General features: G+C 42.6%; 1 protein-coding gene and 1 long non-coding RNA gene across 10 annotated transcripts in view; one reads left to right on the top strand and one right to left on the bottom strand.

The window, feature by feature from the left end:
• The window catches only part of RBMS3 (RNA binding motif single stranded interacting protein 3), a gene marked incomplete at its 3' end in the record, with an annotated part of 775525 nt that overhangs the window by 252787 nt on the left and 499373 nt on the right, over nucleotides 1-23365 (top strand). Inside the window, exon 1 of one of the 9 annotated variants that reach the window (XM_079947354.1) lies at nucleotides 18784-19426. The exons of 6 other annotated variants lie outside the window; for them this stretch is intronic. In XM_079947354.1, the coding sequence (XP_079803480.1) occupies nucleotides 19352-19426 (75 nt within the window). In that variant the 5' untranslated portion in view covers nucleotides 18784-19351. Of the gene's footprint in view, nucleotides 1-18783; nucleotides 19427-19653; nucleotides 19693-23365 lie in introns of those variants that run through there. 2 more of the 9 variants (XM_079947353.1, XM_079947355.1) reach the window with 2 other exon arrangements.
• The window catches only part of LOC307199594, a 660078-nt gene that overhangs the window by 157303 nt on the left and 479410 nt on the right, over nucleotides 1-23365 (bottom strand). The window lies entirely within an intron of this gene.

A 23365-nucleotide genomic window follows, 5' to 3' on the forward strand; every position in this document is an offset into this window, starting at 1 on the left:
TAAGTTTGCCTACCCATGAGTTAGATAATATATTTGGTGGGGATGGATAGTATGACTGAAATAGGCGCACCTAGTTTTTGGAGAGGGAAAACATGAAAAAAAATATTCTGAATCTCAGAAGCCAGAACAGTAAGAGGGATCATCCGCTGCACAGTGAAAGCAGCAATCCCTCTTGCTGTTCTGGCTTCTGGGATAGTTGTGCAGCCTGCATTCGCTCCATAAGACGCACACACATTTCCCCTTACTTTTTAGGAGGGAAAAAGTGAGTCTTATAGAGCAAAAAATATGGTAAATGGTGTTTCCGTCGCTGCTCTGGTTTTGCCAGAAGCAGCTTAGTCATGCTGACTGCATGACCTGGAAAAACTGGCTGTGGACAAACGTCGGCTCCCTTGGCCAGAAAAGCAAGATGAGTGCTGCAACCCCAGAGTCACCTGTGACTGGACTTAACTGTCAGGGGTCCTTTACCTTTTTAATATTCAAGTAAGTTATGCTCAGAGTAGAACAACTGAGACAACAGACCTAGGTTGCTTAAATTTTAGTTTGCATACTGGCATTGCTCTTGGCATTGTATCAGTATTGGTATTAGGGGAAATTAGAAATCAGTTCACACTGAATTTCTCAGTGCCCCCATTCCTAGTGGAGCTGTCTCTGACACTGCAAGGAATGAAGAAGCCCCTGATCTCCCAGAGTTCTGGGTGTGCATCTGCACGATCCCTGAAACTATTAAATCGAGGCCCATGTTAACGGTCTTGCTGGTCTAGAGATGCAAATCGCATTACAAGTAACTTACCGTTTATTGTTGAGCTACCACTGTATCCAGTGCCTCGAGAAAACGTTCTGTGTTGCACTGCTTTCTTTTGGAAGGCATCAGACGTTCATGGCATTATGAGTTTTGCTCATGGTTTTATATTGCAATATGATATAATTATATCCTCTCCACTGTGGCTCCCCTAACGCAGCTTTCTTGCCAGAATTAGTAACTTGTTGGTGCTGTCAGGAGTGCTATTCCTCCACAGGACTTATTGCTTCTGAGGCAACTTCATGCCCTGGCGTTCGATTAGTATTGCTCCCCTAAGGCAAGAAAGTCGCTGATTTTTCTCCCCATCTTGTTTCTGCCTTTCTCACTGCCCTCCCCTCAAATTTATTTCTAATACTGTTCATGTTGCTAACTGCTGGTGATGCTAATTCACTGAGAGAATTAACGCACCAAGTTTTGCAGTCGAACCGCGTTCAGTGGCTGCTAAGAGAACTCGGCGCACTTCAAACACAATTCTGAGATTATAGCTAAATGTAGCACTTAACATCTTAAATGAACACGCGAAGCACAAAATAACAGTATTGCAATGGCTGTATCTTTTGTTGTTGTGGCGTTGAGCCCAAATGCCTCCAATCCTGCTCCCCCATACATAAGACTGTGAAGTTGGGGATGCCGTTTCCGTGAGGGATGGGGGTGGTCACAAAAAGACAGAATGAATTTACCCAACTCTTGGCAGCAGCAGCAGCAGGCCTAGAGCAAGTTCAGGAAGCATTGCCCTAACTCTGTTTGGCTTAATAATGATTCTATTTGTTGCACAGTTCCTGCCCTCATTTGATACCTCTGTGGGGTGGGGGGAAATGATCATTCACTGCCAAGGTTTTGGTAAGTTCATCGTTGGATATACACCACCCATTTGTTCGCCCCTCAGAAAACACTTAAGTGATACTCACACCCTACCTCATGGTCTGCAAGTGGAAGATGGGGATTCAGGGACATGGAAACAGTTTCTAGCTTTTTTGTTGGGAACACCTCTATTTAATTGAAATTAGTGCAGAAACTGAGAAGCCAGTTCTTCATTTGGTCAATTTCGGAGCACATACTTTGCATTCAAAAGATTTGGGGTCTAGTCCTTCGCATCTACAGCCAAAACCACCTTCAGTACCAGGACTGGGAATGATCTTTGTCTGAGATCTTTCTGAAAGGCGCTGCCTGTCAAAGTTGAGAGTTCCAGGCTAGAAGGGACAGTGGTTGGATTTCGTGTAAAGCAGCTGCATTTATTTGGTCTACTCCAGGCATAGGCAAACTCAGCCCTCCAGATGTTTTGGGACTACAACTCCCATCATCTCTAGCTAACAGGACCAGTGGTCAGGGATGATGGGAATTGTTAGTCTCAAAACATCTGGAGGGCTGAGTTTACCTATGCCTGGTCTACTCCATTGGCTACCATCTACTCACCCCAGCAGTGCAGCTGCTGCTTTGAAAATGCGGGTCTTTCTTGCAGAACAAAGCATACAAAAACATATCGTAGTAGCTTTTTATCATTTGCTTGTACCATATTGCGAATGCCCTAGGAGTGCAGAATATGGCCACCCATAGTTATGGGATCAGATTGCAGATGAAATGATGAAAATGGAAATAGGTTGCTCATACCTTTGGGTTCTTCTGAACAGATTCACACACTCACACACATACGTTCTTGTGTTTGTATTGCTTTACCCATGCTGTAACTTACATGTCACGGGCAGTGCCTTATTTAAAGTTGTGACCTTAACTCTGCAGAAGACTGTGATAACCTGATGTACAAAGTCACTCCTGACAGTGGGTCTCTTTCCCCCCCCCACCCTCTCTCTGGCAGCAATCAGCTAGTAGACTGCATTAAGCCTGCCTCAAGCTGTGACTTCTTTATTGCAAATAGAATTTCTTTTTACCAAATGTCAAGAGATCAACATGCATATAAACATGCAGACTGCATAGCAAAGGTTGCTGCACAGCACAAATTAGGATTCCGGTCAGGCTGACTATTGCAGAGGCTTAGGGACCTGTGGCAGCTTTTTTTGGTGACCCTAGTAGCTAGAGTGACAAGGCATACGGACAAGCCTACACGCTACCTAGAAATGTTGTGTTGTCTGGGGAACAATGGCAAGCTCAGATGTTTCGTTGCTCTCCATTTAAGGCAAACTTTAATACTGTGGCTCTTTTAAGTCATGAATAGATAGTTCTAGAATACTGCGCATATGTTTTGTATTGGGAAAATGGCATTTCAGTTGACACGTTACCTTTGAAAATAGCTCCCTGTGAACATGAAGGATTCTCATTTACAAACGCTGCCAGTTTAAAACCCCCCCCCCCCAATAATAATGTGTTATTATTCTTTCCCCCAAAAAGAAACCAATGTTGCTGTATTGGAGCAAAACATCCTAGTTTTGTACTTGGGTGTTTTGTTTTTGCCACATAGGTTTTTGGGAGGGCAAGGGGGTGTTAACAGGGAGCTCCAACTAGATACATCAGGTACACACTTGCAGATGGCAGCACAAACCTCTCAGTTTGTGGCACAAAACTATTGTGAAACTTTGGCTGAAGTTTTAAGGGGTTATGACAAAGTTTGGGTTGGGGTGTTAAACAGGACTGCTATCTGGATATGTCTGGTACACACTTCTAAGCCAGTGTGGTATAGTGGTTAGAGTGTTGGACTAGGACCTGAGAGACCAGAGTTCACATCCCCACTCAGCCATGAAGTCACAGAGTGACCTTGGGCCAGTCCCTTCCTCTCAACCTAACCAACCTCAGAGAGTTGTTGTGGGGATTAATTGAGGGGAGGGAGAACCATGTAAAACAGCTTGAGCTCCTCAGAGAAAAGGCGGCATATAAATGCAACCAAAAAATAATAAAATAAATCTTGATGTTTGTGGCACAAAACTAGCACTTTGGCTTCATGGTTTGTGCTTAACACTTCTAGGCTTATATAGGGTCAACATCATTAATGGTCTCCAATTCCATATTGAAAGATTTTACTTAGAAGTTCTCTATAGAAAGGTCATGAGCTGGAGCCAAACTAAGATTGGAATCCTATACTCTTACCTGGGTGTAAGCCCCTTCTTGCTGCCCAATGGGACTTCTGAGTAGGCAAAGTGTATCCCTTGAGGGCAAAGAAGAAAGGGTGGGTGGGTGGGTGGGTTGGTTGGTTGGTTGTAAATCACTTTGGGTTGCCTTAGGGCCAGAAAAAGCGAGTAACAAATATAACAGCAACAGGGGGAAGTGTTGACTTTCATTGAGAGCATTACCCAGAAAATCTTGAGAAAAGAGAAAAGAATGGTTAAGGCATTTAATTATACATTAAGAGATACTTGATTTGATTCCCTCCTTGCTTTATGAGCTTGGTGACAAGGTTGTCTAGTTCCATTGGCCAGAAAACTGTTCATCAAGCTTCTGGAGTTCTCCAAAGATTGAACAGGATAGAAAATAAGGACCCACAAGTGCATTGTCCATGTTATACAGCAGGGGTGAGCAACTTTTACTATAAATAAATAAATCGTTGAAGGTTGCATGGGACAGTGGACAGTAAGCTGGGAAGCTGCATACATGGGCAGGTCCAATGGTGGGCAAACACCATTCCACTCTTATCTCTCCACATGGGGATGGAAGGTGGAGTTAGCAGGGTGTACTGGAGACTGAAGTTCACCAGGCCTCAGTTTACCTCTAGCCTTCATTGCAGTGAGTTGCTCACCAGGAGCTGTCTGTAGCGCTGCAAGTGTTTGCCTTTCTATAGTGACTTTTGGGTAACTCAAGAAGGATAAAATTGTAAAGTGATCCTGATGGACCCTTTACTTTGCAGATGGACCCCTTGCCTTGTACAGTAATGGACCATGAGGGATTCTAGAAAAGGGACTGCAAGAGGCCCACCCATTTTTTAGTTCGGGGATGGGAATACTGTGGCCCTTCAGATGTTTTTGTATGCCAACTCAACTCAGCCCCAGCCGGCAGAGATTATGGAAGTTGTGGTACAAAACATCTAGGGATAACCATGATGGAGAAGTTTGCATTAGCACATTTGCAGCCCCAGCACATGAGCAATATTCTTCCTGTCTTCCATGAAATAAATAAGTTTTACAGCACACCTTTTCAGTCAACCTGCAGCAGTTATTTACTGAGTAGCTTGGGGCTTGTAATGAATACCTGTACAGGCCCTGAGCATCAGTGACCTCCTTCCTAATGATCCTTAAGCTGAAAATTGAATTGAATTAAAAATCACCCCAAGTTCCACTGCAAAAAGGAAATAAATTCACATGCATTTCACCTGGAAGTCATAGGAACTACTTTCAAGTGTAATGCAGAAATATTTGAATTAATGAATATGAAGTAGTCTGTTCAAAGCACTGGAAGACCCTCACTAGATAAAGTCAGAAAGTGAGCAGGTTGATACAAAGGAAGTTTGTCCTCTGGTATTGTAGTCCTAAGCCGCTCAGAGCCCTTAAAACTCTTTTGTTGTTCCCAAATCACATTGGAATGACAGGACAGCAAGGGTGCAACATCTTCCAGCAATGCAGAAAGGGTCAGAGAGGGTCTTCTACCAAGTGGTATACAATCTCTAGCCCAAGTTTTGGTTGATGGGGAGGAAAATACCACTGCCTTTGAATCCTACCCCTCTCTGGAATTTTGCCGTCCGAATGTCCTCTTCTGAATTTCAGTATAACTACAATAAAACAAAGTGCTGCTTTTAAATATGTTGCACTTCAGAGCCCATATGCATCAAAGACTCCCCACTTCACATGGAGACTTAAGTCGTTACCAGATTTTATTACTAGAAAACTACTGCTTCTGATGCTGTTGATTTGTAGAAATCTTGATCCTGTTGCATCTTGCTGCTGGGATTTTAGTCAGATTAATTGGGGAGGAGGTGGAGAGAGAGGATACAGGTTGTTGAATGAACTACAAGATTCCAAAGATTGTATTGGTACATCTGAGTTTGAAAGTATTTGAATTGAATACGTTGACAAGACGAGAAATAAAATCAGTATTCTTCTTGTAACCCATTTTAAACAAGCTGTCAGACATCATTGCGGACTCTTTAGAAAGCAGCTCTTAAATAAAGAAAAATAAAAGCATAAAGATGGTGTCAAAATATAAGCTCAATATCATACTTATCTGAGTATTGTGTCTTTTAACTCTTATATTTCTTTAGTAGATGGCAGATTGCTTTCAGATGCTGAAGATGAGCATTTTTACATTAGCTTTCCTTTAGACAGCTTTGATGTTATTTTGATGTTGGATAATGCTTCTAGAATATTACACTCCTGCTTTAAAGGAGGGTTGGATTCATTGTGTTTTCTTCTTAGCTTTGGTGCGTGAAAACTGCTTATGGGCAGGATTTGCCTAACCAGCTGAAGCTTCCCATTGGTCCTCACATTGAGCCAAAACAGATCTACTGTAGCATGAGCTCTGCAGATAACGCAGAAGTCTTCCACCATTGAGTTCAGAAAGGGCAGAGCTCATCATGGAAAGGGGTGGGTGGGGGGGATAAGTATAGATAATTCCCTTTTACTTGGATACACTATGGATACACAGAGTGGCTGGGGCAACCGAGTCAGATGGATGGGCTAAAAATAATAAAATAATAATTATTATTATTACTTCCTGTGCTCCCCAGTGTGTCACGAGAAGCTGCCATCTTGAAACATCTATAGTTAATGTGTTTGATCTGAGATTAAGTTAATCTGATCTGAGACTAAGGCTGCCATTTTTTCATTTTTAAAGATACTGGCCTCTTAGGAGGAGCCAGAAATTGAAGGTCACTTCTTGGAGAAATGTGGATTTTATCCCATCCATTTTGAAAAAGTGGCGGGTTGACTGCTGTCTTTCAGTATACTTATGCCCCTTTGTTTTGCTTTTCATCGAATAATAGAATTGCAGAGTTGGAAGGGACCATGAGGATCATCCCGTCCAACCCTCTGCAATGCCCAACATGGGTTTTTCCTCCAACGTAGGGCTTGAACCCATGACCCTTTGCAGCTCGGCAGAACAGCATGAATTAAACACAAGTGATCAATGCCTTTATGTACTGTATATTCACTTGCACCCTCTCCATGCCTGCATCCCGTGTGGACTCACTTCTCCCATGTTTCTACCTCACTGGCTCTGCTCCTTGAAGTCAACTTGCCCCTTAGCCATGCACCAGTAAAATGTTGGATTAATTGGTGCTGGCAATTGCATGATGAGGTTGCCCTGTGCAGGTGGTATTAAGATTCAGGTTTTACTTTCAGGTGCATTGGAATTCTACTCACTTGCGGGCTTTGCCTCCTAGGCTGCTCACAAGTGGGTTCATTCTTGAGCTGATCGTAACCATCCAAAGCGGGGAAGGAAAGTTCTTAAGTTAGCCAGCTGTTGCTTACTGGGACTGAACAGCTTGCCTTTTCTTTGCTGAAGCGTTGACACTTAGCGCTCGCTCTGCAGGCAAACTTCTATTTGAGCTCACAATTTGATTCTGTTATTCAGATGCACAGGGCAGAAAATGAAGGGATTTCTATTTAAGCAGTGTGCTCCTGAGTCACAGATGATCTTTTTGATGTCTATATTTTGCAGATGGATTTTTTTTTTTTTTTTTTTACATTTTCTAGCACCAGCAGCCTTTGAGCAGCTCCCGTTATCTGAATTTGCTTTCATAACTGTTTATCTGCATTCCACCGCAAAATTTATTTCCCCCTTCAGTCGCTCACATTTTCTTCAAATCGCATTCACATTTTTATTCCATTTGTTAACTCACCGAGGGCCCCATTCCATGAAGTGACTTCAGTGGAAATTAAGAACGCCTAGCATCTTGGGGAATCAAATCTTTCTTTTTGTTTGTTTGGTCATACTGTATAAAGAATTTCACTCCCACGTACTATAGACAAGACAGTAAACTCCTGGTAGGTAGAAGCAAATGGTTTTTCATCTTGAAATCTTTTCCCTTAACCCAGTTACTAAGATTAGTTGCGATTGCTGATTACAACCTTGCGTTGATATTTATATAACTTGGGTATACAGCTATGATATAACAACATGACCAAAAAATTCCATTGCAAGGGAGTTGGGACCAGCTGACCTTCGTGGTCCCTTCCAATTCTGTGATTCTATACCATAAGGAGAGCCCTGTTGGTTCAGACCATTCTAGTCCAGGATCCTATTTCTCATAGCGGGCAACCAGAGATGCCTATGGGAAGCCTACAAGGAGATCATCACGGCAACACCACTCTCCCACTTTTTCTCCCCAGTAACTGCTACTCAGAGTCATGTGTCACCTCTGATCCTGGAGGGATTATATAACCAGCATGATTCAGAGCCATTAAGAAGCCTTGTTTTGCATGGAATAGCTTTTCAAAAGCCGCCCAAGTTGGTCCCTATCACCACATCTTTTGACAGCAAATTCCATACCACCATGTGAAAACGTGGGTGGTGCCACAAAGCCTAGGGATTGCCGATCAGAAGGTCAGCGGTTCGAATCCCCATAATAAAGCGAGATGAGCACCACAACCCCAGAGTCATCCGCGACTGGACCTAATGGTCAGGGGTCCCTTTACCTTTATGTGAAAATGCACAGCCTCTTGTCCATCCTGACTCTTAGCGTTCAGTTCAAATAGGTGACCCTGGGCCCTGTTATTATGAGAGGAGGAAATAAATAACTCCCTGTCCACTTTCTCTATACCATGATTAATTTTATACATCTCTGTCATGTCCTCTCCATCTTGCCCCCAACCCCTAATTAAAAATGTAACATTTTCTCATAAGGCCAGTTTTGGAGTTGACATACATAAACTTTGTTTTTGACTTTTTCTGAACTTCTACAGAGGCTTGCTTGCTTGTCTATTTATTATGATCAGAGGCAGCTGCCTAGCCTTCAATGATAAGCTGATGTTAGCTGTTTAACTTGTATTCCACCTTTCCTGCAAGGAGCTTAAGGTCACAAACATGGTTTCCCCACTCCTCCCCATTTTATCAGTGCAACAACCCTGTGAGGCTAAGAGACAGTGACTGGCCCAAGATCACCCAATGAGCTTTATGGCTGAGTGAGGATTTGAACCCTGACCACTTTCTGGACATGGCCCAGGAAGAAGGAGCGGAACCACGGTATAACAGTGCCCCCAGCTCCCAGCTCCTCTAGATAGTCCAGAAGGATGTTATGATTGATTGTATCAAAAGCTGCTGAGAGATCCAGCAGAACTAGGAAACAGCTCTCACCATTGTCCCTAGCCTGCTGGAGATCATCAACCAGTGCGAACAAGGCAGTTTCAGGTCCCATGATGAGGCCTGAATCCCGATTGGAATAATAAAAAATTATAATAATAAATTTTATTTATATCCCGCCCTCCCCAGCTGAAGCTGGGCTCAGGGCGGCTAACAACAATCAAAATAATCCAACGATTCTAAAAACATTTCATTATAAAATTAATTAAAATCAAATTGATGGCAACCAATAAACAAAATTCTGTGCAGATTGCCAGAGGATGGGGGGTCAGGCTGCGCCCTGACCAAAGGCCTGGTGGAACAGCTCTGTCTTACAGGCCCTGCGGAAAGATGTCAAGTCCCGCAGGGCCCTAGTCTCTTGTGACAGAGTGTTCCACCAGATTGGAGCCGCGGCGGAAAAGGCCCTGGCTCTAGTTGAGGCCAGCCTAACGTCTCTGTGGCCTGGGATCTTCAAGATGTTTTTATTTGCAGACCGTAAGTTCCTCTGTGGGACATACCAGGAGAGGCGGTCCCGTAGGTACGAGGGTCCTAGGCCGTATAGGGCTTTAAAGGTTAAAACCAGCACCTTAAACCTGATCCTGTACTCCACCGGGAGCCAGTGCAGCTGGTATAGTACCGGATGAATGGGATCTCGCAGCGAAGACCCCATAAGGAGTCTCGCCGCGGCATTCTGCACCCGCTGGAGTTTCTGGGTCAGTCTCAAGGGTAGCCCCAAGTAGAGCGAGTTACAATAATCCAGTCTGGAGGTGACCGTCGCGTGGATCACAGTGGCTAGGTCAGGGCGAGAGAGATAAGGAGCCAACTGCTTAGCCCGGCGGAGATGAAAAAATGCTGCCTTTGTTATAGCTGTAATCTGTGCCTCCATAGAGAGGGAGGTATCGAAGATTACACCCAAACTCTTAACGGACGATGCTGGCACTAATTGCACCCCCGCAAGAGATAGGAGTTGCCCCCTCAATCCCATATCGCCCCGTCCCAGCCAGAGGACCTCTGTCTTCGAAGGATTTAACTTCAACTGGCTCCCACGTAACCATCCAGCCACAGCTTCCAGATATCTGGTCAGTGTGTCTGGGGCCGAGTCAGGATGGCCATCCATCAACAGATAGAGTTGGGTGTCATCAGCATACTGATGGCAACCCAGCCCAAAACTCCGGACAAGCTGGGCGAGGGGGCGCATAAAGATGTTAAAAAGCATCGGGAGAGAATCGCACCCTGAGGCACTCCACACACCAAGGAGTGGCGCGATGACAATTCCCCCCCAAGCGCCACCCTCTGTCCCTGACCAGAGAGAAACGAGCGCAGCCATTGAAGGACTGTGCCCTGAATCCCCACGTTGGCAAGGCGGTGGTCCAGGAGTTCGTGATCGACCATGTTGAAAGCTGCTGACAGGTCTAGAAGAATCAGCAGCCCCAACCCGCCTCGATCCAGCTGCCTGCGGAGATCATATGTTAGGGCAACCAGAGCCGTCTCGGTCCCATGACCAGCGCGGAAGCCGGACTGGAATGGATCCAGAGCCGATTGGAAGGGATCCAAATGGTCCACATCCTCCAGGCATGCCTGGATTTGTTCAGCAACCACCCGCTCAATCACCTTGCCCAGAAGTAAGCCAAGCTTCTTCCTTATTTAGGGAAAAAATTTTTGAAGTATTTTGACTCAACATGATGTGTACTGTGGCAGTGGGTTAACCCATCATTCATTTTCTTGCACTGTAGCTTTTACTGTTTGTTGAAGAGGGGTAATTTCCAAGGAGCCAAGCTCTGTTGAAAGGAGTGGCACTCTCATTTGGTACAGTTTTATTCCACTGCTAGTGTGGTAAAAGTGTTGGGGTTATTGAATTGGAAACTCTGGCAGCAGGACCCAGCCTCTCTGTATAACCATAGCAGCTGGCAAGAGGACATAGCTGCTGGTCTGATCTCTATTGAACTTCAGCAGCACTGCTGTGCATGGCTATAGAGTGCTACTGTGGCTGACAGCTCAACAAAGATCAGGTGATACATACAAAAGGTGAACGGGGATTCATCTGGTCCCATAAAACTGCAGACTCTGGCTGGCTCCTCCACCTGATCAGCTCTCCGGCTCCTTGTTTGCTTTGTGGTTCAGCTCCTCATTTGCCACCTGATCATCAGCCATTACAAAAGAAAGTAGAGGTTTAGTGTTGAAGAGTCTGTATTGTTAAATTAACAAGAAGTCGGTTTGAATGCCAGCAAAAAGAGCATCTGAAATGGATCCCCATGGGCCAGCTCCATACAGATTACATTGCCCATATTCCATATGTATTCATTTCCCCTTAACCTGACTGAATTTATGTAGGAAACAAGATCCTTTCTAAAGTATTATACAGGTGCTTGCCCTGGGGGTTAAACGTCTCTATGGAGACAATGGCTTGGGGCATATTGTGCCACATACTTTTTACTGCCTACATAGCAAAACTGAAAGCAGCAGCAAGTTCCTTCACATGTCATGAAAATACCATGAGAGCAGACTTTAACTGGATTATCACTGTTTTCAGATGCAGGTTATAAAGTAGAAGCCTCTGAAGTCATAGTAACTGAGCACAGAATATGGTTAAAAGCTTGGGAAAGGCTGCTGCATACTGACACGATTCATCATTATCCATTGCTGAAAGATTGTAGGATAATGTTGTAACGGGAGACCAGAGGGTTCTTTGGGTTCAGAACCAAAGAAAACAAAAAGTTGTTGAACTTGTGTTCTGGCTACAAATGGAGCATTGCTTTGTGATTTGATTGATTGGGAATTTAGTACAACACATAATAGTCAAACTCCAGCCAAAAAGGGGGCGGGGGAATGGCAATCTAATCAAAGCAGCGCATGTAAAGGATACTGTGTGGAAGTGGAGCAGGTGTTTTAGGGCAACAAAAAGTTATCCTGGTGTAGAGAACTTAGAGGCAGATATAACGATGACATTCCATGCAGCTAAGTTCAAGGTCCATTCTTGCCCAAAGTTCTTCTTTGTTGCATTATTGGTATTTATGATGCAAGGTCAACTTCAGGGTTTTCTCTAGTGCAGGTTATGCCCTTGCCTAATGTAGTGGGGCTAAAATAAGGCATGCTACCTACACAGTCATGAAATTGAAAAAGATGCCTGCTTCTTGGGAGAAAAGTGATGACAAACCTAGACAGCATCTTAAAAAGAAGAGACATCACCTTGCCAACAAAGGTCCGTATAGTTAAAGCTGTGGTTTTCCCAGTAGTGATGTATGGAAGTGAGAGCTGGACCATAAAGAAGGCTGATCGCCAAAGAATTGATGCTTTTGAATTATGGTGCTGGAGGAGACTCTTGAGAGTCCCACGGACTGCAAGAAAATTAAACCGATCCATTCTGAAGGAAATCAGCCCTGGGTGCTCACTGGAAGGACAGATCCTGAAGCTGAGGCTCCAATACTTTGGCCACCTCATGAGAAGAGAAGACTCCCTGGAAAAGACCCTGATGTTGGGAAAGATGGAGGGCACAAAGAGAAGGGGACGACAGAGGACGAGATGGTTGGACAGTGTTCTTGAAGCTACCAGCATGAATTTGACCAAACTGTGGGAGGCAGTGGAAGATTTTCTCAGGGTCTTGTGAAAGAACAATGTTAAACAACAATTGATGACTTCCTTCTACCGGTCCACATGTTGTATCACAGTGTGGTACGTTGGCTTGACAACCACGGACAGAAAGTCTTTACAGAGGGTGGTGAACACAGTACATGATATCACGGGCTGTCCCCTGAGCCCGCTAGATGACATCGCAAGGGATCGTTGCCTTAGGAGGGCGAGAAAAATTCTCAGGAACGATTCACATCCCAGCCAGCACCTCTTTAATCTTCTACCCTTGGGTAGGAGATCTAGAAGTATAATCAGTCGTATCAACAGGCTAAAAAACAGTTTCTATCCGTGGGTTGTTAGGCTGCTGAACGGAAAATAATATAGTGCAACTGACTTTCGGGGTTGGTGTGTTGTGCGACAAGCACAGAGTGTAATGAGATTGAGTGTTTCCCAATGGGAAAACTTATGGAAGATCAATTGGAAATTCTCAAATTGTTACACGATTAGAGAGAACTTTCAAAAAATGCAACACTGATGGTACCCAACACCATGGAAACTTTCGAAAATGTATAAAAATGTGTAAAGTAATTGTTGGAGATGCGGAGATTCAGGAACTTTCTACCATATGTGGTGGATATGTAGGAAAATACAGGTATTCTGGGAGAGTATCCATGCAGAACCGCTAAAAAATGCTAAATATCTCTTTCAACAAAAAACCAGAGGCCTACCTCCTGGGAATAACAGATTTGGATATTCTGCAAAAGAGGAAGGGTATCTTTTTATATGCGATGGTGGCAGCAAGAGTTCTGATCGCGGCAAAATGGAAGAGTAATGAAATCCCCTCTATACAAGATTGGATCCAAAAGCTGACAGAATATGCTGAATTAGACAGTTTATCAGAAAAAATAAAGAATAAATCAAAACAGGAATTTGTTTCAAAATGGGAGGTTTTCAAAGAATATTTGAAAAATAAATATAGTATAAATTCTGTAGCAGCATTCGAGGAACTTCAGTAATAGTTGCAAGGTAGATATAAGAAATTATATATAATTAAGAAAAAGTTTAATTATGATAAAAGTGTGTATTGGCAATAAGTAATATGAAATCGAAATATGGAATAGACGGGAGGTTGGGTCTTTAATGTTAAGACCAATATATGTTTTATTGTTTGTTAAGAAAATTATGTTTCTATGGTTATTCCTGTGTGTAATTTGGTATTTGTGTTTCTTCCTTTTTTCTTGTTGTATCAATAAAAATTAAAAAACATTTTTTTAAAAAGAGATTGAGTGTTTGTTTGGGAGGGTGGGAGGCTCACTTAATTTCATTGTACACAGGTTGTACATTGACAATAAAGGTATTATTATTTTAGTGCCTCTTTCTGCTAGATCTAGAAGTTGTTGGGCTACAACTCCCTCTATCTGTGACCATTGGCCAGGCTGGCAGGGGCTGACTGGAGTTGGAGTCTAAAAACATATGGAAGTCTACAGGTTCCCTGCCCCTTTGTTAGATGAAAGATCTATTCTACCCAAACTCAGATGGATTCCCAGCTACCAAGAGCACATCCATTCATGAAGCATCAGGAGACCATCCTGGGACAGCCAGCCATCGGCTGTACAAATAACCTTCTCCAAGGCACCATAACACAAATGACTTGAAACCTGCTGCCTTGAATAGTTCTCTGCTTGCTTTAGTATACTTTCATCCTAAGTCTTAGACTAAATACATTTTGGTTTCTTTTTTATTAGCCTTAAGTTTCCAAAACATTATGGCACACTTGTGTCACATTTTCCAACATTTTCTCACAGCTGTAAGTTTTGGAAACACAGAGAGTACTCCTTAACGTTTTGCAGCGACGGATGCTGTTCATCCAATGAGGCTTTAACTAGTTAAACAGTGTCCTAAAGATTACTTTTCAAAGTAAATAATGGCGAAGCAATCACCTGACAACAAACTCACCAAACATGACAGGCTGTAATTTTAAGAGGGAGACAAAGTGATACTAAAGCTCTCAGTCAAACCTGAAAAGATTAGCTAAACAAGTTGGATCTGTAACAAAATGTTGCTGTGTGGAGTCTCTCCCCCCCCCCCCAATAGTCTGTACTTCTGGAAGCCTTGTGATTTCCCCCAAGCCCACGGATACTTAGCTATTGTGTGTAGATGGTGCCATTTTGGTTACATAAGGTATGGTGATTGGGAGAAGCATTCACTATTACTATAGAGGATTTAGATATTTGTGAACCAGTGTACAGTATTCCAGTGCAGGGGTCAGCAAACTTTTTCAGCAGGGGCTGGTCCACTGTCCCTCACCTCAGACCTTGTGGGGGGGGGGACTATATTTTGAAAAAGAAAAGAAAAGAAAGAATTCCTATGCCCCACAAATAACCCAGAGATGCATTTTAAATAAAAACACACATTCTACTCATGTAAAAAACACCAGGCAGGTCCCACAGATAACCGAGAGATGCATTTTAAATAAAAGAACACATTCTACTCCTGTAAAAACATGCTGATTCCTGGACCGTCCGCGGGCCGTATTTAGAAGGTGATTGGGCCGGATCCAGCCCCCAGGCCTTAGTTTGCCTACCCATGTTCTGGTGCCATCATTTTTAGATCCACAGATCACCAGTAGTCATCAGAGCATTCATTATAAATACAGGCACCATATTGTTATATTATCAGTTTAATCAATGTTATTTATTGTATATTGATATTTTGGATTATCATCTTATATAGCATGTCATATCATATCATATTTGAGTGTACTGTATTAAATTACACAATACTTCAATAATACTTTTCCTTTTTACTTTTGGTTAGCTTAGTACAATAACAGCAGGCTGGCAATGTGATGCAGAGTATGATGTTTGCTTGCCCATATCACGTGCAGGCATGTGCCCACAAACCAAAACACAGCTGGCATGTCTAATTTTAGCCCTATCCAGCCTTGACAAGTGTCCCCTAAAAAAAAAAAGGAAAAAAAAAGATTCCCTTCCCCCTCCCTTTAACAATTTGCTTGATAATATAGCAGCTGACAACAGTCCAACTGGGGTATTACACATGCTTTAAATAAAAACAAAAGGAACCACTGCTGCAGTGCTGTTTTATTTTCTTTTTATATACAAATCTGTCAGCAAAGCTGAAGATAGATCTATGAATGGAGTGGCAGTGCAAAGGAGTCTGTACACACATAGCCTGTGTACAGACAATAGATATTTCCATGGACTTGAGATGTGGCATTGGTAAAAAACATTGTTGCCCACTGCACATATTCTTATTTTGTTGTTGTACATCATTGTTCCTGGTAAAACTTGTTTGCAGGTTTTTGCAGCTCTAATATGTATAACTGGTTTTATTAACTGTTTAGTGTGGCACTTACTGGATAGTGCTTATGAGAAGTAATATAGCATCTTCTCTTTGCTCTTATGCTGTGATGTCTGACTCAGTTTTATAAGTATTTGGGGTTTAATAATAATAATAATAATAATAATAATAATAATAAATAAGAATGATATTGAAGGATGGGTGGATATTGTCAGATATGCTCATGTGGCCCTTTAAAAGGGTTGGGGATGGAAAAGTTTCCTTCCAGAGTGAAATTGAGTAGACCAGAAGCTTCTTGAATCTACACTAGTCAGTTCCAATATCATACTGGTTTGTGTGGGATTAGTGGAAGTGTTTGCAACAATCTTTTCCTGTTGACAGCAACCGAAGGGGTTGGGTATAGGTAAAGGTAAAAGGTAAAGGACCCCTGGTCTGTTAAGTCCAGTCAAAGGCGACTATGGGGTTGCTGTGCTCATCTCGCTTTCAGGCTGAGGGAGCCAGCATTTGTCCACAGACAGCTTTCTGGGTCCTGTGGCCAGCATGACTAAACTGCTTCTGGCGCAACAGGACACCGTGACAGAAACCAGAGTGCACAGAAACGTCGTTTACCTTTCCACCTCAGTGGTACCTATTTATCTACTTGCACTGGCGTTCTTTCGAACTGCTAGGTTGGCAGGAGCTGGGACAGAGCTCACCCTGTCACAGAGATTCAAACCATTGACCTTATGATCGGCAAGCCTAAGAGGCTCAGTGGTTTAGACCACAGTGCCACCTGCATTGGGTATAGTGCATCACTGTGCATGGAGATACAATTATCATATACACCCCACAGCCAGTGAGACAGTACACAAACTATCAGGTATGGAGAGCAGGTTTTGTCCTCACTACAGCTGAGTTCTCCTAAGTGCAGGGCTTTCTTTTATTAAGTGTGTATCCAATCATGTCGTTTTAGCTGTGTAGCTGCAGTTTGTACTCTCTTGTATTGGACACCCACAATAGCAGAGAATGATGGAGCATTGAGAACTAGCTCTGATAAATAGAGATGTGTGAGGAATAAATTAAGAACTCAACAGCCCCATTCCGTTCATGGCTATTCAGGCATAAGTCCAACTGATTGCAGTGGGATTTACAATCTAGCAATTATGTTTAGGGTTGCTTCATCATATTTCTGCCCAGGTTCCCAATGTATGTTCGAGGGTTGACCATATATCAGGCTCAATGCAGACTAAGTCAGATGCTTCAATTCCATTCTAAGGATATAAGATAGTGATGAAATCAGTGTGACTTAAGTTTGTCAACAGGATGTAAAGGGGCCTAGCTGGATCCAATCCAGTGTAGTATAATATAGATTTACCTTCTTGGTTTACAGGAGTGTAACCATTTACATGCTTGCTTGGAAGTAGCTAGCACTGAACTTGAACCACCTCAAACACAGTGTTGTTCTATACATGCCTACTCATAAGTAAATCTTGCTGAATTCAATATGGCAGAGCATGTTTTCCTGCCAGATTCTCCCATGAAGACACTGGCTGAATCATACCCAGCAGGTTTGATAGAAAAAACATCCTGCAAAACTGGACATGTTGCGATAAGGAAGGTCAGAAGAGGATGCACTGGAAAATGCAGGGTAACAATTACTTGGTGCAACATCATATATCCTCTCTGCACACAAATCAGAATGAAACCCTCAAGAAACAACTGGAGTTGTCTAACCTCCCTGCAAACTTTGTGCAAAGAAATCTGGATGAAGGCTCAGGAAACAGACCACCTGGATGCAACCCTTCGCATGCAAATTCCTTCTAAGGTTGGGATCCACTTGCAGGGATTGAATTTAGTGGGGCTTATTTTCAAGCAAATAGGCATAGGATCGGACTCTTAAATTTCACAAGCCAGCAACATCCTGAGTCAGTAACCCAAACGCAACTCCCAGCAATCCACACCTGAAGTATATGGCTCACTATTTGGCTAAGCCAGGCTGCAATGGATATACTTTATTGTAGATCTCGAAAAGTTCACCCGAAGTGGGAGTGACTGGTTTTTAATTTTGAACCTCCTAAAAGAAACACACAGCCTCGCCAAAGCATCTCTCCAGGAGCCGTTTTCAGCCCTGAATGCCTGCTTCCCATTCTTTCGCCTCTTTTGGAGGGACTTTCCTGATGCGTGTTGTGCTTTAGCGTGCGCTTTTTGGGTGGAAATAATACTAATAATTAAAAATCCCGCAGTCCCTTTTCTTGGAAGTGCTGCAAAGGGAACCCTCTCTCCAGCTTTCAAAATACAGGCAAAACCCTCAACCCCGTCTTGAGGTGCTTCACCAGTGCCTTGGAGGAGAAAGGGGAGTAGTGGCAGCGGCAAGTATTGTTATTTAAAGAGACAGGCAGGCTTTTTCTCTTCTCCTTTCCCTGGCTTGACTTTGCTTCTGAAGCGGCAGCTACCGTGCTGCTGTTTTCACGGGGTAACTTTGAGAAGAGTCTGCAAACAGGGGAGAAGGCTGAGAAATGCGATCGCTGAGCGCCCCCACCTCCTTTCCTCCTCCTCCTCCTCCTCCTTTCCCTCGGTTTTAGCAGCAGCAGCAGCAGCAGCGTTGCTGTAAAAGCGCTCTGCTCTCTGCGATAGCCAGCAGAGGGAAGCGGGGCTTTGCTTGCAGCAGGGGCTGGAGCGAGCCTTCTTGGAGGAAATACTGCAGCCTTCTGGACTGCGTCTGCTTCTCGAGGGAGAGGCTGGCCGTGGAGTTCCACCCACCGGCTGGAGGGAAGGAAGGAGGGGTGGGGGTTTGAATGAAAGGCAAGGCGAGACCTTAAACACCATGCCGCTCCGCAAGGGAGGCAGCAGCAACTAGGCTCTCGCAAGCCAAGGCGCCTTTTTTTTTTTTTTTTTTTTGCTTTCCCCCTTTTTCTTACCCCCTTCTCCCCCCCAACAAACAAAAAAAAAAACCCGATCCCCGCCCCCGTATTGGCAAAAAAAAAAAAAAAAAAAAAAGGTGGAGGGAGAAGGATCTGCGAGGACGCTGATCTGCAGAGATCCTGAGTTTTTAACCCGGTCTTCCTGATTTCTCCAACCGGAATCCCCCCCCTCCCCCCGCCGCGCACCTTTTCCAGACACTTGGCAATTGACATTACTTCAAGCCAAAGCGGGTGGGAGGCAGGAAAATCCCGCTGTGTAGGGAGGAGGGGTGGAAAGAAGAGCGCAAGAATATATTTACATCTCTCTAGCTATAAATTCTTCCTTCTGCAATTTTTTCATTTTTCTTTTTTTTTTTAAAAAAAAAACAACCACAAAAACATTTTTTTCCTTCTTTTTTTTTTTTTTTTTTGCTTCTTGCTGTGTTTGGAACTAGCGAGCGGTTTAGAAGGCAAGGAAGTCTGGACATAAAAAAAGAAAGAAAGAAAAAGAGCGCCTCTCACCAGTCATCCGTACTGTCAGGAATAGTGGGGTTTTAAGCGGAAGAAAGGCCTGAGGCTCTACAGTCTTGTCAACGAGTTTCCCTGCATCGGAGATAAAGATTCCAGCTACATGGGCAAACGCTTGGAACAGCAACCAATGTACCCTCAGTACACTTACTATTACCCTCATTATCTCCAAACCAAGGTACGTGGTGGGTGTACTGCAAGCAGGACTTCCAGCAGCGTCGATATGATACCATTAGGCACTTAGTGGATGATGGATAGTTGATTGGCGTAAATTACAGGCATGCTTCCTTCCTTCCTTCCTCTCTCTCTCTCTCTCTCTCTCTCTCTCTGTCTCTCTCTCTTTGAATCATGAAGGAGTAGAACTAATGCCCAACAAATGCAGCCAAAGGAGAGAAAACATTATTATTATTAATAGTAGCAATGACAATCAATGGAACTAGCAAGGTCAGAATGGATTTAACAATCTGCTGTGTGTTAAAAGCAAAAAAGAAGGGGGGGGGAGGTTTTGTTTAGTCGAGATCTTTTTATTTGTGCTTGTGGGTGGGAGCGAAGGGGTGTACGTGTGTGTGTGTGTATAGACACACACATTATTTTAATTAAAATGAACCAGCAGTACCCAGGTAGCACCCTCATTACGCGACAGGAACTGTCTGGATAGTGTCAGCCCTGCGCCTGGTGGGTTTAAGGGGACTTTGGAAGGTGATCTGAGCTTGTGTGCGTTTGGAGTGGTAAAAGCATTTTTTTGCTGTTAGGAGAGGCATTGTGGGCACTCCCAACTTTTAATTTGACACACATGTGAAAGCCCGGCCGGGGTTAAGGGAGGGCAGAGAGATGACCTAATAAAATCCTTGGGAGTTTTTGTGCTTGCCGGTCTGAGGTTCTATTAAACATTGATAATGGGATGAGCATGCACTGTGTTGTATTTGAAAGGTTTGCAAATAAGTGCTCGCTACTTATACTGTAAAAAGAAAGCAGGAACCTTGCTTGAGGTGTCTTTCTCAATTTGTGTTTTACGTGTGTGTGTGCATCAAATAGCAAGTCCGGCCTTTATCTGCTAGTAGACTGAACTGCACCCCACCACAAAATGAATTAAATAGTGCATTGTATATATTTTTTCTATTGCTGCTGCTTAGTTCTATTCCCAGTAACCTATATTATTAGTGAACTTTCCAAAATATGGCTATGCCTCTCACCCTCCCACACATGCTCGCAAACATGAATCATTTTCATGCCATCTTTTGAAAAATTACTACCTCAAAGTTTGACCTCAGAATTGCTGATTAACATATGTGAACGCTTTTCCGGGAGAATACAAACTTGTAATACGTTTGACGAGCCAGTTGAAACACATGGGGTGCAATGCCTTTTGGGGGGGGTGACTGAGCATTTGGTGCTTTTGGTTCTGGGTGTGGCAAGATCATCACGGTTTTCTGTTGCTGTGTTCACTTTTACCACTTCTGGAATCACTTTTCAGTTTGGATTTATCGTTTGACCTCTCAGGATATGAAATGACCAGTCATGAGCAACAAGCGTGTAGTTAGGTATCTGACACTCACAAGGATGTGTGATGAGAACCTTTTTCGTTTCTAACCTGGGTACCACTAATTTGGTATACTGCAGTACTTGAGGAATCTTTGTGCCACATCAAGCCCTTTTTGAACAATTGTTGTCACTTTTTCTCCTTCTCAAGGTCGATTCAAATTGCATTTTACCTCTGTGACGATTTGGTATATATTGCTGCTGCTACTACTGCTGCTGCTGCTTCAGCAGAAGCCTGTAGCTAGCTTGACTGCTATACAGTATTGTCTATAGTTTTAACTGTTTGGAGGAATGGGTATGAGACACATGGCATTCCTCAAAACCTGGCAAGCGAAGGACAGGGAACAATTTATAGGGATTTTGTTGTTGTTGTTGAAAGAACAATAGCTTCAAGTACTTGATGAGGCATTCCATGCCTTTTACTGATGTAGTTTAAATGAAGCCACTCTTGCTGTTCTGGAACTCCTTGTTTCTACTTTGCAAAATACGCTTTGGGGAAAGCCTAACCTTGTGGATGGGTCAAAAATAATAACAGCCATTTATTTGTACAGGGACATTTTTTTTTAAAGGGCTCTCTTAAAGTATACCTTGAGGATGCCAATATTCTTTCAAAGCATTTGGCATTCAAAAAAATGGTTAGAGGCATTAAAATATGGATTAACAATAGAGTATATAACACTGTATAAATTAATATTATTTTTTAAAACATGCTGTTTTCTACTTTATTGCTGTTGAATTAGGTGGGTACATTCATAAATATAGACATTGTTACAAGCTGTTCAGGGTTCTAGCGAAAAAACCTGAACACAGAGCGTTAAGTTTTCTTTTACTTCATGTGTGTTAGTAGCTACACACATGTGTTTGTTCATGAACACACACAAACAAAAGCCAAACAAATGTACATAATGGATATACAATACAATGAATGCACATACATGTTTCTGCGGTATCTTACTAAAGATTTTAAAGCAGTGCAGACAGGCAATGTCTGGATATCTTTTCATTGAAGCTATTCATCAGATTATGGGACTTAAAAAAAAAATAGAGCAATCATTTCTGTCAGACTAATATTTTGGTAACCAAATAACTGTAAAAGTGATCATTATCACAGAAATAGATAATAATATATTGCCAAATTACTTCATCCATACCAGGAATATCACTATTAATATTGAGGGAACTCAACAAAATGATATAATCAGAATGTGCACCGATATGAACTCCCATTTGAAAATCAATACATAGGTTAGTGGCAGTGCAGTTATTAGAAATTACAGAGAGCTGCAAGATATTAATGTGTAACACATGAAGCACTCATAATGTGGCTTGCCTTTTTCAATACAGTATATCTTCGATGTTTTCCTCCAGGTTTTTTATTTATTTAATCTTCACAGTTTGAAAGCTGCCATTATAAACATACTTGCAAGTGCATAAGCCCCACTGACCACAATGGGGCTTACTTTCAAGTAAACATGAATAAGGTTGCACTGCACATTTACAGTGTAAATGGGCACTGGCTCTGTTGTTTTTAAAGTATTTTTATATGGTGCCCAGATGAAATGTTGACTTCAGGATTTGTTACAAAATTAATGTCTGCCTTTTTCTACACACTTAAGCCATTGTTATCAGATGGGTCGCCTATCCTAGACATTCTGCAGAATACGGAATGCATGCAGTTGGGTTTGAGTTCCTGAAATAAAATGTTTTGTGTTAGAATATAAATGTTAAGTTTGGGCAAACTCAGCCTAATCGGTTATAAAGATCATGTGTTTTTTTCAAAAATGTCTCTCCTTTCCACACGTTAGTGAAAATGTCATGTAATTTCTTCTTTCTGATGGGGAATTGTCCATGCTAATTTAGATTGAAATTATAGCAGCATTGTAGACAAATCTTCATCCCCAGACTAGTTATTTCAGGCATGCTATGAATCTAAGTCCATCCAAACACATTTTGCTTCCGTAGTAAAATAGAATATATGGCCTTAGACTGCAAAACCATATTTTAAAAGGGATTCATGCTCATCACACAAAAACAGGATGATTTACTGTATGCCTGGAACTCATGCTAAAAATATATATGTTATTGCTGTGGGTTATGTGCTGTTAACATAATTAATAAAATTAAGGGATTGTTTAGCTGTGTAGCACAAATCATTGCTAACAATGAGAAAAAAGAGGTGTTCCTTCTGTTTGGTGGCTTGTGTTTGAGATGAAAGGATTTGACATTTATATATTGGAAACAATTCTACCAAAGCTCGTTATTGGAGTTGAATCCGTTCTGTTTTCTTCACTTGGGAGTAACTATTTTCAGCAGTGTGTCAATTCAGCAGTTGTGTTTCGGTTCATAGTTATATGTGAATGGTTATTGGCTTAATAATTTGAAGCCTGGATGAAACACTGGCCATTAGTATAGTCCTGCTCACCTGTACGTTCAGATCAGCTGTGTTGGGTTTTCAATTCTAGCCTATTGTCTGCTTTGGGAAAATTTTGAATGTTGTCTTAAGTCACATGGCATTTCGTTGCGCTTTCGGATGAAACAACTGCAACTTCAGAAAGAAGTTGTGTGCAATACAGTGAAA

This window comes from Podarcis cretensis (genome assembly GCF_951804945.1).
Source record: "Podarcis cretensis genome assembly, chromosome: 12".
NCBI lineage: Eukaryota > Metazoa > Chordata > Lepidosauria > Squamata > Lacertidae > Podarcis > Podarcis cretensis.